The sequence below is a fragment of the Zeugodacus cucurbitae genome, chromosome 2 (assembly GCF_028554725.1).
Source record: "Zeugodacus cucurbitae isolate PBARC_wt_2022May chromosome 2, idZeuCucr1.2, whole genome shotgun sequence".
NCBI lineage: Eukaryota > Metazoa > Arthropoda > Insecta > Diptera > Tephritidae > Zeugodacus > Zeugodacus cucurbitae.
Genome location: NC_071667.1, coordinates 5,964,000 through 5,982,297, shown reverse-complemented (window position 1 = coordinate 5,982,297; position 18,298 = coordinate 5,964,000). Strand labels below are relative to the sequence as shown.

The following is an 18,298-nucleotide window of genomic DNA, read 5'->3' as shown; positions in this document are numbered from 1 at the left end:
GATAAATATACAATGTACACCTTAAGCCCAGGTCTCTGTTTATTATACTCTATCTTTGAGGTTGTATTTTATATTCTCAATGCTAGGTTATGTGGATTAATTTGTTTTTATCTCTAAAATATTTATCCATAATTAGGAGTATGTTTCTTGGTTTTGTTTAAATCTATGCAAAGTTGCCTATAACTGATACTAATGCAGTGGAGGGACTGGTGATGTTGATGGCAATGATTGCGGGGAGATGATGATGATATGCTAATAGCTCACAATGAGCCATGTGTTGGTGATGTTGTAATTCGTTTCAATGCATAATATTCATTTCAAGGTATTAATTTGGACTATATATTGCTAATTCTATGGGTAGTTGAACAAAATAGTAGTAGTGGTGGTGGTGGTGGATAGTTTTGCTATTTGGTAGTACTACTAGAAGGTAGCAATGGTAGTGAATCTAAAAAGAAGTTAGTAAAAGGAATTACTACGGCACCTTGCATACCTCGACGAATCCTCCACGTTCTTTTACATAAATATATAACCTATATAAATCGAGCGGTTGTTTCGATATTGTTGGACAGGCGGTGATTGGTGTGCGCCGCTCCTCCATGAACGCCCGCAGCTTATCTAGCCAGCTTCGCCTTTCTGGGTTATCATCCATTTCATACAGTTTGCAGAGGCTATCAGATTTTTTGGTAGACGATGTACGAAAAGTCTCTTGTGGCGGTCCATGACTATTGAAAACTTGCTGTAAATTTGTAATTATAAACACGGTTAGAAATTCTATAATTCTGAAATTAGGCTTTAACTTACAGGACTTACTGGTGGTCGCGTCCAATTTGGGGGTGAATTCATTTCATAATCTTCACCGGGTCCACCTGGATGTCCGGGGTGTCCAACCGGTGATGTACTTGGTGGCGCTAAATGGCTTTGGCTATATGGATCGTTTTTACGTGATTTTGGTGTTGTGCATTGTGGATCTTCACCAGAAGCTATTAATAAAAAAAATCAAATTTATTAATAATTAATAATTCATAAATCATAATTATATTTTAATAGTTTTTTGCATCAATTGACATCATGCATTATTTCTTGTGACTTGGCTCACCTGCTGATGCATTTGATAGCGTACTTTGTTGGCTAACTTCGTCTATAGGTGTGCCATCTGGACCAGTTGTAACCAGAGAAGTGACTGGATGTGGTCCCGATGCTGTGGATGAACCCGACGAACTAATGCCATTATCTTGTGAAATGTGTTCGCCGTCACCGGGCAATACCACACCACTGCCAACATTACCGCCCACACCCACCATACTACCGATAGGACCAACTCCACCCATCGACTGCGGTGGTGTACTTGTTGGCGGACCCATATTTGTAGGTCCGTGTGGCGGTCCCATATGATGGGGTGGTCCCATTGGCATACCTGGATGCATGCCTGGTCCGTTACCATAGCCCTGCTGCGGCGTTGGTCCGCTACCATAGCCGCCCTTATGTTGTAAATGCTGTTTCAAATAGTTGAGTGGGCGCGGTGAGCCACCTCCGGGTGACTGTGGTGGGCCGCCCGGTGGGGGTGTACCTTTGCCTTGTACATGATTGCCCATACCCGCAGCACCAACACCGCTTGGACCACCGCCACCTCCTGGCCCACCTTGTGGCGATGGTGGCACCCAATTCTGATAGGGTGGATACTGCACATGTGGACCACCAGAACTAGTATGATTTGGCATTGGTCGACCGGGGTATTGAGGACCGCCACCAGGAGGCATACTGTTGGCGGAGTTTGGTTGGTTTGATGGCGGTTGAGAGGGCGCATAGCCGCTGGGCGTGTATTGAGGACGAGGCGGGTAGGATCCTATTGATGAAACAGCAGGGAAAAGGTGACAACAGATTAATCAATTTTATTTTATTGGTATTCAATAAAAATATATCACATGGAGATCACATTAATTTCGCATACCTTGAGAATATTGCTGCGACTGTGGTGGGTAGCCAGTCGGCAAACCTTGTGGTCCTGGACCTGGACTCTGTCCTGGACCGCCCATTTTATAGACACCATGCATATGTGGAGGAGGTGGATAACCACTCGCACCACCACCCGCCCCTTGTGGGGGTGGCGTTGACATAGTGTTCAAGCCTTGATTCGGTGGAAGTGGTTGTTGTTGTTGTGGACCTGAAGGAGCGCCGGGACCACCTGGCGGTATGCCACCAACTTGTTGCTGCGAGCCACCAACACCAGCTGGTTGGTTATGCACACCACCAGGACCACCGATAGGTTGCTGCTGAGATTGCGATTGTGCAGGCATTTGCTGCTGCTGCTGTTGTTGTTGCTGTGGACCACCGCCACCTTGCGCCGCTTGCATATGGGGCGGGGGTGGTGGAGGTCCAGAAGCGCCAGGCTGTTGCATAGGACCACCACTACTCGATTGATTACTAGAGGGTCGTGAAATTGGATGATTTTGTGCTATACAAACATTAGAGAACATTTTAGGTTAGGAATATGTATCATACATTTGCAAACATATTAAATATTATTCTATGATTTCTATTTCACACTTACCCACTGCAGGTGACATGGAACGCGAACCGGATGAGCCTGTTGGTGAAGGTGTGGGACGCATTACTTGCTGTGAATTTGGCGTGCCCGGGGGCCCCGAACCCATACCGCTGTGTCCGCCCCCACTCGAACTATCGTTGCTATTTTGACCGATCAATTCCTGCAAAAGAATAAACAATATGTTATTTAATTAGTAAAGTGGTTTATGACTCTTTTAAAGATGCACAATAAAGATTTGCAATATGAAACGGATACAATACTTTGTACAAACTTTCGAAATGTTCCCAGGGCAGAATTTTATTCATGTTTCTCCCGCTTTTTATTATGTTTTTTTATTTTATTATTCTTATGTATGTATATTGTTTTATTTCGTAGGGTTATTCTTTCTTTGTGTTTTTACTGAATTTTGTTTTGTCAACAATTCTTATTCAGAATAATAGAGTTTATTTTCACAAATTGATTTTTACCCGATAGAATTTTTTCATTGCTGTCATTTCATATACATTTTTTTATTTCCGAAAAAACTTTTTTCAGAGAAACTATTTTACTACAAAGTGAAAATTACAGAAACAAGTGCATGCAACGTCGAGATTATCCACAGACATAATCAATGAGAGTTTTCTTAATCAGTAGTAGTTGATTTGGAATGCATATATATGTACACTGTTAAATACAGGTTTATTTAAATTAAATGATATTAATGAAATTAAAGAATGAAAATAATTTCCAAAACTATGACACGAAAACGGTGAAGAAGACTGAGTATATGAGCGGCTTGTAGCGCACAATTATTATATCTAGTCACTAAATTAATAAATAATGTGTGTACATTATTATATCCTATTAGCAACAATGGTTTGTATCACGTTCGAAATGCGATAAAAGCCGGCAGTAGACAAGCAATGAAAAAAAAAACAATAACAAAGGAGTAAATAATTTTTTTAACACTGCACATTCAATTGTTTTGTGTTTAGTATTTTTCTCTTCAGCTGTTTTCACACCGGCATGCATGCTAACTGGAATAACTGAAAACACAGTAATGCTTTGGGAGAATCAGAAGATAAGCTTGTTCATCTTCAAGTTCGGTTCATGATTATTTAGGTACGTATTAATTAACATCAAAAACTAGCGAAGTATAGAAAAAATGAACGTAGTATGAATGTACTTATGAATAAGTATTTAGATATTTATGTATTATATATACATAAATTGCACACCAATCCGCATTCACCACTTTGTTTTTTGGTGGCAAATTATGTCGTTTGTGCACTGGCATTAACAAAATGTGTGTTTTTGTGTAAGATGTGATGCGTTAATCAAACTACTTGATTACTTGGCTTCTGCATCTTAATGTGACTTCGACTTTGACGTTTCTAGCTGATTTGTCACTTACCACGATGGTTGTTGCTTTCGTCAAGTCATAAATCTTGACAAGGAATGCTTAAAAACAACTATATTAAAAGGAATGCGTCGCTGATGACCTTGCAGAAAATATATCGACAATACAAAAAGAGATGAAAAATGAGTGACCATTGTTTGAATATTTTACAAATGTGTGAATATTAAAAACATGCATGTATCAAGTCAATCACAATCACGTTCAGACTTTTGAAACTATAAACTGATTTTAATAGCATAAAAAGCGCCTTGTCCATAAATTGTTTTCGTTGAATACGAATACAACAAATGAGGTGACAAAATGCGAATTTTTGTAAAAAAAAAATATTAAAAAAATAAAAGTCAGTCGCAACATGCATGACAAGGCACTACAACTGGACCTGAGTTTGACTTGACTGAGATGAAAATATGATCCATTGCGGACGACAATTGTTTTTTTAATTCAAAACGTTGAAAATGAATGAAAAATTCACGATTTTATTAGAAAAATAGAGGTTATGGCTAATATGTTTAATATTAGAGAAAGAAATTAATTAAACGAATTATTGTTTACATGAATAATCAACTTTATTATAAGGCCGCTGACTAATTTCATAAATATCATAAGATACGCAACAAAACCGATGAAAACGGAATAAAAAGTGTATTGTTGTTTAAAATAAATACTAAAAAAATGTACTTTGCTTGAAACAATAAAAACTAAATGTGAATAGAGAAATAAGCTACACCGGCTATCTATGGGTCCAACGGACGAAAGAAATGAGAGTAGCGAATGAGTAACGACTTCATCGAAAACGAACAACACACGCGCGCTCTCAGCATTTTAACTGCTAAAAGTAATATTAAAAAAAATATATAAAACGAAAAACTGACTGTTGATTTGCTAACTGGGCTGAGACTGGCTTGAATTGTTTGTTTTTCTTTGTAGGCTTACCGCCGTCGAAAAGGTTGTTAGGCAAGGGGCTTAAATAGTCGAGTACGCACATTAAATACTAAACCACTAAACCACAACCGCAATAGCCACCTTCAATTTTCAGAAAAACAACATCCACGTCAACGTTGATTAAAGTTGGCGGCAAAGATTAGTTGGTGAATGGCAAATTGCAAAGCGTTGCAACTGAACACGCCTGTTTCTTTGGACCGTTGTTGACTATCATACAAACATTCAAAGTTACGTTAACATACTCGTGCTTCAATTAAAGATTTTGAATTTTAAGCAAATACGGCTCTTTGGCATTCAGAGAGCAAATAAATTATTAAAAAAAAAGAAAAGCACACTCACTCAGAGAGAAATATCATTGAGCAACATCAACAAAAACTGTCGAACAATGCAGTTATTATCAAACAACGGCGGCTATAATCAGCCGTCAAATCAACGAATGAATAAATGCCTGGGCAAGCGAACAAGACAACAATACCAAAAACTTTATATGAATGAGAAATGTTAGTTGAATTGTTGGCAAACAAACAACAATAATAATAAATGTTTGCTACGAAAAAATTTGGATAAAATATAGTTCATCTGACAATCGTACGGAAATAATATTTAGATCCAGGTAAAAGATCACACGAGTATTCGAAGGAAATAATAAAAATTGGAACCCACACATAAAATTATTTTTCATTAATGAATTTTAAAGAAATATGTTGTACATATTTTTGTTTGTGTAAACGATTTTTTTACATGTTTTATGTTTGTACTTATTTATTTTATTTTTTCATCAGTTGCTTTTTATAATTTATATCGCAATTTAATTATTGTCATTTATTATCATTTAATTATAATAATTAATTAATTTTATTATTTTGAGTCACTGTACAACACAAAACCACATCGATATCATGCGCACGAAATAAGCGCGGAAAATATAAAGCGAGAGACGTAACGCCGGATAGGGGCTGTGAAGCGGTCATACGCAAATAATACGGCATAAAACAAACTAGTAGAACACCACTGGCGATAAGACAATTAAAATAATGTTTTGTAATAAAAAAATAAAATGTTTTTCAGTAAAACACACGCGGAAAATCGGTTATAATATATCTAGATACAAAAATAAAATTCTTTGTTACTTTTGGAAACACGATTTGGAAATTAAACACTACTTCGCCATAAATCGACCGTTCAGAACGTTATTAACACACACGTTATACATTTTTAGTAAATTGAGCGAATATAGCGACAGGCGTGTCGTTGATTTTGCCTGCTGCAACAATTAACACTCAAAATATTTGAGTATAGCGACAGCTCCAATAACTTATATGTGCAAGCGAATGAGCGAGTGAGCGTTGGAGCGCGCGATGGAGAGAAACGAATGGGTGAACATATAGTTAACCGATGTACTAATGTATGAAGTTTGAGCACGGGTATAGAACGACGTTGGGGCGCAGCTAATTAATTGACTATCGGCTCGCGATTTGCAGTGGCTGGGGTTTGGGGATTGAGACAACGACACAAGTGTTGCCAGATCAAATAATTTGAAAAAAAAAGCCTCACGTAATGCTATTCGTCATGGTATTCAAATCATTTAAACAGCTGAGGGCACATTTTTTATTAATTATAAAAGCAAAATATATTCTTCGCATCTTGAATATGTTTGTAAATTAAACTTATGTACATTTTAACTAAAGTTTTTATATGCGAACATTTAATCTCACGATATAAGCGCATCTTATTTTCATTGAACAAATTAATGAAATTAAAATGTAAATAACTGTAATATTTAAACATAATTTTTCACAATTTAAAAATTATTTTCCAACTGGCATCTTTGGTTTTTGCTGACGTTGTTTCTGGGCTCAATGAAATCTGAATAGAGTGACATAAATGCTTGTGTTCTATGTGTTATGTGTTCGCTCCGGCCTGCAGACACATAAATACTCTCTGATTCAGTAAATCTCATAAAATTAAATGATAGACCGTAAAGAAATCGAAGTTGATTCGTCAAAATATGAAATGCAAAAATACTAAATGACTAGTGTAAAGCAAAAGATATTTGACATATTAAACAAAGTTATCGCTATTTCTACAGAAGAAGAAATAGAAACTAAAAAGAAGCGAAAAAAAATAATAACAAAATACAACAATCAAATCGACTGACCACAAAATAAACACAAATTGTTGAACAAATAATAAATTATTAGACGCATGTGGTAGAATATCTAAGAAACATGACGCATGGGATAATAAATTCCAGTTCATAAAACAAAGAATTAGGCATAATTTGATATTGTGTTTATTATTTAGTTGAAGTTCTCAAATCAGTAGCGCAAAATAATGTGAAAATCGTGAAGTTTTTATGTTATTGGTGTAACTTTCTCCAAATCATTTTTCTGGTCAGTTTAAAAAAATTAAAATGGTACCTTGAGAACAAGTTTCTCTTAAATATGCATGTCTAAAGTTATCTGTTCAAAGCACTTTTCTACAAATTCCGTCTAGCATCTAACGAAATACCCTAAGATTTTGACTCAGCAGATGCACGTTACTAAATTTATAATCATGCATCACAACAAGCGAACTCATTCGTCACAGATTACTAGAAATGTTATCAGAGACCTTTCGGCAAACGACAAGCTGCAACCACTTGTTGGAGAATGCAATAAAAACATATAAACATGCAAATATAAAAGCGGGACTTCCAAACCAAATGAAACATACTTTAGTAAGATTATGTACATGCCACTCCCTCTTGCGAATTTTATTGCCCACTTGCATATCTCAAACAATCCAAAGCAGACAACCGGCCACTGCCACGGCCACTTATCGCACGGGCAGAGCGCTAAAATACACGGCGTCGCCGTTCCCACAAGCCAGCCATAAAAAACTATAAATGACAAGTCGATTAGAAAATTTCCAAGCAGTCAGGGAAAAAGTAAGCCAGCCGCGGAACAGAGCACAAATAAAAATTGAACGAACAATGCGGCACAAAATACAAAACAAAAAATACGGAAAGATACGAGGGTATGTGTGTAGGAAAAATTAAGAACTTCAGTCCGCCATTGGCTACAAATATGTACGACCAACGAACGAAAACAAAATGAAGGGAATGTATAACGTAAGAGCGTTCAAACGGCTGACAACTCAAATGAATTACGAGAAACAGCGCTGGCAAACGAATATTTTTCAACGAATATTGTCGTAAAGAGGAATAAGCGAAGCGAACGTAAAATCTAACAAATGTACGAAATGTATTATCTGCCCACCTTCTGTGCCCTCGACTATCCCCTACTGCATGTTGTTGTATGGTTTGCACAAACAACGTAGTGCGAGTATACTTTTGGTATCTGAGAAATGAAATTAAATGAAATAAACCAAATGATGTTTTACGACGGCAAGGCAAGAGTCAAATTGCAAAGGAGACGGTAACGAGGCGGACGAAAACGTCAATGCATGTATACATACATACATAAAACAGTAAGACCGAACAAACTCAAGATTCGATTGTTGGCCGCTGTGCCGGTGGTGGAAGGAATGAATGGTGATGATGACGGTTGCCTGACGATTCGAGGCGGGCGAGCATTACAAATGTACGTACTTTTTACTTGGCTTGGTATAGAGGGAACGAACGACGACGAAAACAACAATACTGAATCGAATGGACGTCGTAGTCGTCCGTCGGCGACGTTGTTGACGATGACAAAGGCGTGTAGATAAGAAACAGAAGCGCACACATTGCACAGAGCACTGAGCGCAGAGCTCACGGCATGGTGTGAGCGTGTGGAGCTCAAAAGACGACGAAACTCAAAGTCGTAATATACCTTTATGCTGACTAAACGTTGAGCGTTGGCTCATGGCCCATGGCTTATGGCTGTTGGTTGTGTCGTGGCACGGCAGGGCACGGCACGGCACGAAACATCGCAAAAGTGGGAGAATAATAAAAATGCGGAGGTAAGGCGGTGGAAGGTATTGTAAGCTCATATAAACATACATACATAAGACTGTATACAAATGTTAGTTGGGCGAAGTGGTGTGCGGCTTCAAAACAACTTGACAGCGACGAACGGCGGACGGTCCGACATTAGCATGGGGTAGTAGCTGTAGAATGTTTTGCATTACTTATATGAAGAAAACCAAAAGATACGGCGACATCGATGTCGAGACTTTGAAAGCACAAACATCGGGGATTTGTGGGTTGAGTGCTCGGAAAGAAACATTAAATGAACAAACAGAATCGAAGTGACAGGCAGGCCAAACAAAGAAATAGATGGGAAGCGACCGGCGTGGCGCATAGATAATGCGATCGTCGAGAAGCCGGTGAGCGGCCATGAGTTGGCACCAAAGTAAAGTACATAGAAACTCAACAGCAATACGAAAAACTAACAAACCCAACAAGAAGGAGCTGACACCAGTACGAGTATAGAACACCAACCAATATACGGCACATCGGGGAATGGATTCACGAAGTTGAGTTGCCGGTTAGTTAGCTACCTTGTTGGTTACTTGGTTGAACGCTGCTGGCTGCTTTGACTACACCGAACGATGCGACCGTTCAACCAGCAGCTACTTTAACGGAGGGAAAAGTTAAAAACAAAAACAAACAGTACTATGCTATGTGGTGAAACAGAGTTATCGAGAACAACGCCGGAGCAAACAGCGACGATGACGATAACGATAGCAACGACACACAACATAGCCTGAAATACAAAGCGGATTCGAAATATGTATGAAAAAAACATACTTGGAATACATAGTAGAACCATTGAAGTGAGCTAAGCACACAAACGATGTAGAACTGCGAGTAATAATAACGCGTTCTCATAAGAAACATATAATTTTTCACGATAGCAAAATCAGCGACAGAAGAAACGGACCAACAATGCAAAAACAATTACAAAGCAAAAGTAATAAAACTTAAATACAACATTTTTTTTTCGTTTAGAACTCAAAGCTCAGGGTTCTGAGCGTAAGCGGGCTTATGTCCATACATATGTATGTACGTTAAAGAATTACTAACGGTAGAAAATGGGGCGAACGATATGATATAAAACTCACAACCGCAGTGTGTGGGTGGCGAACTTTGCAAAATTATAGCAAGAAACGCGCACTGGGCGTGGGGGGACATGAGGGTGTAGGAATTGCAAAGAATGGCTAAAAATTGCTATTTTCCTCAGCTGAAGGATACAAATTGACTTTGAACTATAAAAAACATCGAGGAAGTGTGAAGGTGTTTTGCTTGTTATTTAGTTGAAGGGAAGCAAGAGAGAGGGTTAGCATTAGCAGCAGAGAAGGGAATATTGAATTATCATGCGAGAGTTAAAAACGGACGGCAGCAGTTGTACAGAACACCCAAACGATTTATTTGTTGTTGTATTTTATGAAGTTTTATTACATTTGAGGTCAAAGTGTGTCTACTTGAGTGGGGTCGATTCGGCGGTCAGCCAGTGCGTTTGTTAGAAAGTCTTTCATTGATGCCGACACTAAATGAGGCGACAGTAAACGCAGTGGTAGGGCGTATGTTTAAAAATTTTAAACAAACTTCTCTCTTCCTCAAACCTTAATCGTTATCAAAGTAATCAATTATTAATTGCTCCATTAATAATTCAACACCGTGCGTTCACTTCAAAAAGTAACAAAATACACAATAAACAAAGAGCACACTTGAAAATAAGAATTATGGGGTCTACACGCCAACAACAAGGATAACCTAAGTAGAAGACACTAAAGAAGGCAACTAAAAGAGTGCTATGAAAATCAGCTGTCACAATTAGTACACCACACCGCACTTCGGTTCAAAATAAACCGAATCGTATCACGAAAACTCCGCTCATCACAGCCAAACACAAACAAATATGCCCACCTTATCGATGGACAGACACAGCGGCATTCAAAGTGCCAGTTTCTTGAGTGCCGGGCAAAGGTTTTGCGCGCAAAACTGAAAAACATTAAATCACCTGCACACACACACGCTCACATATCGTGCGCGACGCTCAAAAGCCAGCCCACTCACCTAGAAACATGTGCGCAAGTGTATATGTATGTATGTTAGCATGTTTCTTGATATCTGCCACTACTTATGCGCACAGTTATCATATCTCTGCACTTCGAAGGCACTTGAGAAACAAGCGCATGAACAAAAAAAACATAAAAAATTCTTTGCGCTTGAAGGCAGTAAGCTCAACATGAGAATGATTTCGTTGTAGCAAACGGTTTTGATTGTTTTTTTTTCGTTGTTCATGAGGTACCACACTTTGCAAGTACTTCAAGTGATTTTTCGGACAGCAGGAAATGGCGCAGAGGGTGTAAGCAAACACGTTCACCCTCCCCCCCTTAATATTAGTAAGCATGCACCAGACGAAATAGTGAAGTGAAGATGGGAAAGAATTATTGCTTGGGAGCGTCAAAGGCAACAAATGCCATCAATAATGCGATCGACCAGCGAAAGGGATAGCAGTCGAGTAGTAAAAGTATTCCTTTGTTTTATTGCCAACTTGTAAGACTCACAGATAAGTGATTGCAAATACCACCACAACTACACAATAGAGCGGGAGCCAGTGGTAATGTTTGAGAGAAGTAAAGTTGTATGCGACAAAAATCAATAGTTTCTGTAATATGGATTATGGTTAAGTGGATGTGGGATAACTGCAAAATGTGCAGCACAAAGCAAGCAAGGATATGCACAATGCTTTAACGTATGCGCTTGAAGATACAATAGAAAATTTCGCATTTCGAAGTCAAACGCATTTGTTAGATTGCAGGAAAAAAAAGGGAAAAATTCTTGCATTGTGAAATGGGATATCGGAGAATGTGGTGAAATGGAAATTTGTTATGTACTGATGTGATTTGCCTGAGTTGTATTGGAAACTCATTTTTTGATAAATATGTGTATTTGTTTTGTGTATTTTAGAAATATATACTACTTGATAAAAGTATTAGGCAATTCACAAGCTTTGTTGTATGTCTTATGTCATATTTTAATATTCTTAAAATATTCGACACTTGTGAGCACCATTAACTGTTGCATGTCATATTTTGTCATATTTCTACACTTAATCATAGCGATTTTTGCTGAGGCCCAAACCATATATATGTCCGTATTTTCCAGATATATACAATGTGCGGTATAAATCGGTTAAGAAGTGTTCGGGCAGAAGGACACGAACAAAACCAACTACTGACCGACCCAAAAAAACCGGTTCTTCACAGAAAACCAACTACCCACTCGTCGAAGTTTTGCCCCAAAACGCCCCAAAGCCCTACCTACCGACCGCACACTGTCACGAGTGTGTCCCAAAAAAAAACCGGTTCCTAAAAGTAACCGGTTACTGCAGTACTAGGCATATGCCGCAAAAAACCGAAAAAATTCGGCAGCAAGTGGGTAGGGGTATAGAATAGCGAACTCAAGAAACATACCACGCAGTGTTGTATAAGTCATATTTTAATTTTGCAAGTGAAACAAGAACAGTGTTGATATGACAGTCATAAAAAAATATGACAATATGACGATATGACACAATATGACACCTTGTGAATACTCTATATGTAAAAGATTGAAATTTATAAACAGTATTTTCAAATGCAGGTTTGATAGCTTCTAGGGTATGATTCACAAAAAAAATTGGTGACGGATTTCTAAGTCGAAGCTATTGAATATTAAAAGCGACCGAGGTTTGGAACTTCAACTGTATTCAAAAAAAAATTAAATCAATGACCACCATTGCCTAATAAGGATACAAACTTCATTAATTCAAAATATGTGTTAAGGTTTCATACAAATCGCATCACACTCTACTGCAACGAACTTAAACACAATAACTGTATGGCATATAGGAAACGCAGCAACATTTTTATATTAAAAGACAAATGACCCGTTATAAAAAATAATGTCAACTTAGGAAGGATTAAAGTGCATATGTACATAAGTAAATGCAAAAGCATTGTTTAAAATTGTGTAAAAGAATGGCAACAGTATGTTGGCCAGACATTAAACCGACCAGCCACCAGCACTTCCGCCGCCACACGCTTTCCTTTGAATAACACGCACACTGCAGTCTGCAATGCAGTCGAGTACGCATTTTTATTGCATACAGCTCCTCATCTGCATGAGTTCCCTTGCGGCACCCACACACTCACTCGGAGTTTAACGGCTCAGCTGTGCGCGCAATTCTGACATTCGACCGTGAGTCTGCGTGCAACGCTGCTGTTGCTTTGTTCTACGCTGTGTGTGCTGTTTTATTAAAGCTCAGCGTTGCGTTTTATGACATCCTGCATACAAACGATGCTGCTGTTGTTTATAGCTAGAGAGACATACAATGATTGCGGCGCAATGCGTTTTTCGGCATACATTACGTATATTTGTATGTATGAATGTACATGTGTGTAGTGTTACACAAAAGAAAACAAAGTCATATTTGCGCTATCTAAAAAGAGAATGTGGCATGATTGTGATATAAAGGCTTAGCGCAAACGCGACTTGGCCCATATAAAGTGGGAAATTACTGCACTGCTGCCAGAGTGAGGCTGTGAAGCATGTAAGACTTGCACTTGGACATAGCATATTATTACGTATACTTATATATACATACATACGTCATAACATAGAAGTATTCCAGAGATTTGCAAATATTTATGTACGTATGTACGTAATGGTACGCGGCTCAAAATGTATACAATATTCTCTTTGCTAAACTCGACAACTATTGTATGTTAGCCCGCCAATTTAGTCACTTGGTCGAGTCAGCTGTGCACCAATGCAGCATACCACAACATATGACTGATTAACAACAACACAGAGCTGCAAAATTTCAGACCACCAGCTGTTACCCGCAGTCGCCGCCACATACACACAGACAATACATACTAGTATGCACTGCAGCTCCATTGAAAATTATAGTCGACGTAATGGCTTTGCTGACTGAATGCGATGCCAAGCTGTGGCTAACTGCCACGCATTCCAAGCGAATGGTTCGGTTAGTTGTGGTCTCAGCATGCACCGGCATTTAGTTTCACTCAATTCAAATCAAGCAAAAATGCCGCATACCGTATAACTCATTGCCAAGCTACAGCTGACCTGCCGCCTCCTCTTTGGCGAGCAACGTTGAAAGAAAACAAGCGTGCTCGTATCTTTAATGGACGGAGATTTCTGGTGTTTATTTCCCCGTTTTTGTTCGCCCCATTAAAAGGGTCTTTTGAATTTAATGGTGGCAGTAAGGCAAGGAGGCAAGCCTTTCGTCTTCTTTTGTTGCTTTTGCGTCAAATATTTGGCATTTTATGACCGGCTTTTGTAGAGACTTACGTACCCGTAAATATGTATATAGTATATAAATAGTCGGGTACTGGCACAATAAGCTATACTTTGACGTAGGTTAATCGCTCGCTAAACAATGTTGTTTTTTAGAGAGTTGTGAATATGTTAAATTATATTGAATATATATTAAGAGTGACGAGACAAAACAGAGCGTCAAAATATGATGTATTCTCTTCAGATTTTGATATTTCCAGTACAACAGTGGATCAGAGTCAAAATCAAACTTAAAAAGTAAAAGGGCAAATATCAATCAAAATTCAGAGAAAAGAAACAAAAAAAAACAAGTGATGCACATTTCAGCAGCAAATTATTCCGAAGCCAACAAATATGAAATGTATACCACCACTATATAGGTGTAGAATCATTCAAAAAATAATAATAATAATAATAAAAACAAAACGTGAACATTGTAAACAAAGAAGAACAATAATGCTGGTCGTAAAGCGTCTCTGTAAAATATCTCTACACGTGACCGTGAGGCATGCCACAATTGACGCGTTATTCGCGCTGCTAATAGTAGCACTTTCACAACAAAAACACTGCTATCATCAAAACCTTTACCCACTCCCGCGCTATTTTGCACTTTTCCCCGAGTATTTTGCAATCAACAACAACAACATATTATACTTACCCTATCAATGGCATGCCCAACTAACTAACTAACCTTTCAGCTGTTGTCCTACTCTGTGGGGCTATTATTAGCGCCAACGGCAATTTCGCGGCAGCGGTAAACAAACGTAAACAACAAAAGCAAGTGGAATGCAAACACTCTGTCAATCAAGTGCCGCTATGTTTGTGCGGTTGTCGGTATACGTTTTCCTCTAGTTTGCTACGGAAGTGGCAGCAGCCCGCTTTCAAATGACGCTACATGACGGCAGTAAATGAAAATGCGTTAGCAAGGCAGGCAAAAGGCAAGAACAAAGTGCGTTCTTTAGCCAATAGCTAGAACATCACACACGTCTCCATTGCACTCAGGATGACATAGTGTGTCGTACCTGTATGGATGTGTACGTAACGCTAAAAGTGAAAAATGCATTTTCACCTTTCTCAGCGAATTAGCAGTTGCAAAGGCTTACATATGTATGTAGTTGTGGTGGCGGTAATAGAAACAAGCACCAATGGAAATAAAATGAGGATATTTGCAATAAAGTTGCAGCAGCGACTTAATTGAGAGGATATAGAATTAAAAGTAATGCTGTAGTTGCTCTCATCGGAAAACAGAAATTACTCTTTGCAAAGGAAATTGTTGAAAGCATATAAAATAAAAATAGTACACCACTTTCTAGTGGTTAGAATCCACTAGCACCGCAAAGGAAAAAATCTGATTATAGTCTAACAAAGTTTCCATGCGTTTTTTATTGCATTGTAAAAGCACTTCAATGGTCAAATGGTAAGTAACTTTCGATGTGTGTTAAAGGACTGTGTTGTTATGTCTTCACGATTCGAAGACAAATAGTAGTTCCAATTATTTAATTTAAAAAGGATTTATTGATTTATTGTTATAAATTACCCTGAACTCTGCTAGAAACCCCTGAGTCAATAGTGATTTAAAGTTATTCCGTGGTTTCACCATTATCAAACGAGCTAGTTGATCAATTTTAAAGTGTTTAGAGAGCTTTATACTATTATTCGACAATTTGGTAATTTATGAATTTTTAAGAACTGAATGAACAAAGGTCTTTGAGCTAAATAGAATAATAAAATATATTTTTATAAACAACCCATTACAATTGGCTATGAATGTCTTGAGATCTGATTATATTTTTCATGTCGATTTGGCTCAACCATTTGCTAGAACTACCGTTCAAGGCTAATTTTCTGTGCTCATCTGAAAATGGCCTAAAGGGAGGAAGGCTGTTTTCATGAATTATGGAAAACGGAAAACCACGTAAAATTAATCCCAACAATTCGAAGTTAAGCATAACGAAGAACATGTCAAATGTGAAGAGATTGAGGAAAAAAGAAGTAAAAAAGACTCACAATGCTTTGGTATCGCCGCAACATTGGTGGCAAATAATGGGAAACTTTTGTACGTAACACCTAGATAACAACCCCGTAAAACAGCCTTCAACTTTTTCAACGCGCTCTCAACAATGCACTTTAAGTTCGAAAAATGCAAACGTTGTTACTGTAAGCTAACCACAAATATGTATAGAGTAGCAACTTTGTTACCGCCACATAACTTTCCAACACTTCGGAGCTTTTATTTCCATTTCACGCCACTTATTACGCACGCACACACATACAATACATATGTATGTATTTGTGAATGTGCAACGTACACTTAAAACGTGCCACATGCCAGTAAACACGCCAACACTGTTCCATCCTTCAGCAGCTGATGTGGGAGGGAGTGGTTTGTGTAAATGCTTCAAAAGCGTTTTTGCCCAAGTTTCAAAACAACAGAAACAACTCTTAGCTGTGTTGGTTGCTGTTTTTGCTCCGATGCCGGACAAAACTTTGTCATGTGGCAGGCTGGGAACAAATTGTTCGAAACTCGTAACGCTTTCGCAATGTTTTCTTCCAGACATTTTTTTTGCAAAAAAACTATTTCCTTCGAAACGAATACACCAAAAAATAAGTCAAATGCAACAAAGGCGAAGATAAAAACATACAATTCCAAAATCAAACCGGATCGTAGAATATTTAATGGTAGTTCCAAAAACTTGTTTTTGATAAGACCCGAAGTGTCGATTTAGATTAGAACCAGAAAAAGGAATCAATCCACGCGGATACTAAACAGTTTAAATTTACGCAAGTATAAATAAATTGTCACAACCGTACTTCTTTTATCAATTTTTTTTTTAGTTTTCTCTTAATTAGAATCATATGTTTATTGTCCTCAAAATTTCTACCTAACCTCAACCGAAGGCATTATCGCACCCTTTTGAAATATAAGAAAATAGAACGATTTGAAATTCTTGCCATTACATAGAAATCCAAAAAAAATCGCTCCAAAGTAACCAACCATCCATCTAGTCGTGTTCAGAAAACACAAAGCACAAAAGTTCCTTTAACGCCTGAAATTGAATTGAATTTTATGTGCGACAAGCGACTAAAGTTGAAGCCACTATATGCAACAACAAAACCGATATACGTACGAAATAATCAAGCCAAAGCATTAAGTCGTAGAACTGTGGAGCCAGCCCGCCAAAGCCCCAAGAGTCCACAACAACAGCAAACAGCTAGTGCACTCTGCATACACGGAAAGCGAACGAACGAATGAAAGAGTAAACAGGCAAAACGGGCGCAGGGAGTGGCACACGTAATGGCATGTAGCGCAAATAATGCTCGAAATCGCTACAACGACTAAGTTCGTTCGTTCGCTCAACACTCGACCAAAACCATTGCTGGGTGGTTCGACACTCTGCCGTGCCATTTTCACCGACACACTGACAGACCGTCCGACTGTGCATCCAACAAACTGACTAACTGCTCCACCAATTCAGTGTTATGCCGTGCTGTGCTCATTCACACATTGCGCTGCGACATTTGTTCGTCGTCGGGCGAGTTGGTTTTTCAACAGTTGAATTTGTTGTTGGCTGGTGCGCTTAGCTCGTAGCTCGTCATTCGTTTGCTGATGCCGCTGCTACTAAGCACACACAAAGTTGTTGGGTTGTTTGCCTGACGGCCTGAGTTGGCGAACTGGCTGGGCTGGCGGCTCCGACTAACTTCTGTTCTGCTGTTGCTCATTGCTGACGACGATGAATACAATGACTGCGGACTGGTGAGACTGCCACTGCCGCAACTTGCCGGGACTGTTGCTGTTGTTGCTGCTGGTGTACGGGAGGCAAGCGATTTTTGCGACCGAAACTTGAAATGTATATGTGAACTGGCACACCAGCCAACCAACCAACCAGCAAGCAAAGCAAAATGAGCTGCTTGGAAATGTTAGCTCTGGCTGACTAGCTATGTAGCTAGCTGCTACGTTGCCTGGCTGTTTGGCTCACTGAATTCATCGTACACACCGGTCCGACTACAAAGCACTTCGTTGTGTCAGAGTACTAGCACAGTCAGCAGCAGCAATCAACGGCAACAACAATAACAACGACAACGACAACTAAATGGCACGGCGGCAATAATCGCAACGGCACTGAAACTGACGTGAGCA

The 18,298-nt window shown here is 38.8% G+C and overlaps 1 protein-coding gene across 18 annotated transcripts in view; it reads right to left on the bottom strand.

Moving 5' to 3' along the window:
* LOC105214103 (trithorax group protein osa) overlaps positions 1–18,298 on the bottom strand; it is a 78,484-nt gene that overhangs the window by 10,429 nt on the left and 49,757 nt on the right. For 11 of the 18 annotated variants that reach the window (XR_008472033.1, XM_054235023.1, XM_011187316.3 and 8 more), the window contains 5 exons: positions 2,549–2,705; positions 1,949–2,452; positions 1,097–1,843; positions 802–980; positions 482–736 (listed from right to left, as the gene is read on the bottom strand). Coding sequence is in view for 17 of the 18 variants with exons in the window: in XM_054235023.1 (XP_054090998.1) it covers positions 482–736; positions 802–980; positions 1,097–1,843; positions 1,949–2,452; positions 2,549–2,705 (1,842 nt within the window). In the remaining variant the exon portion in view is untranslated. Of the gene's footprint in view, positions 1–481; positions 737–801; positions 981–1,096; positions 1,844–1,948; positions 2,453–2,548; positions 2,706–2,805; positions 3,169–7,601; positions 7,674–17,288; positions 17,716–18,298 lie in introns of those variants that run through there. The other 7 variants (XM_011187319.3, XM_054235004.1, XM_054235038.1 and 4 more) reach the window with 5 other exon arrangements.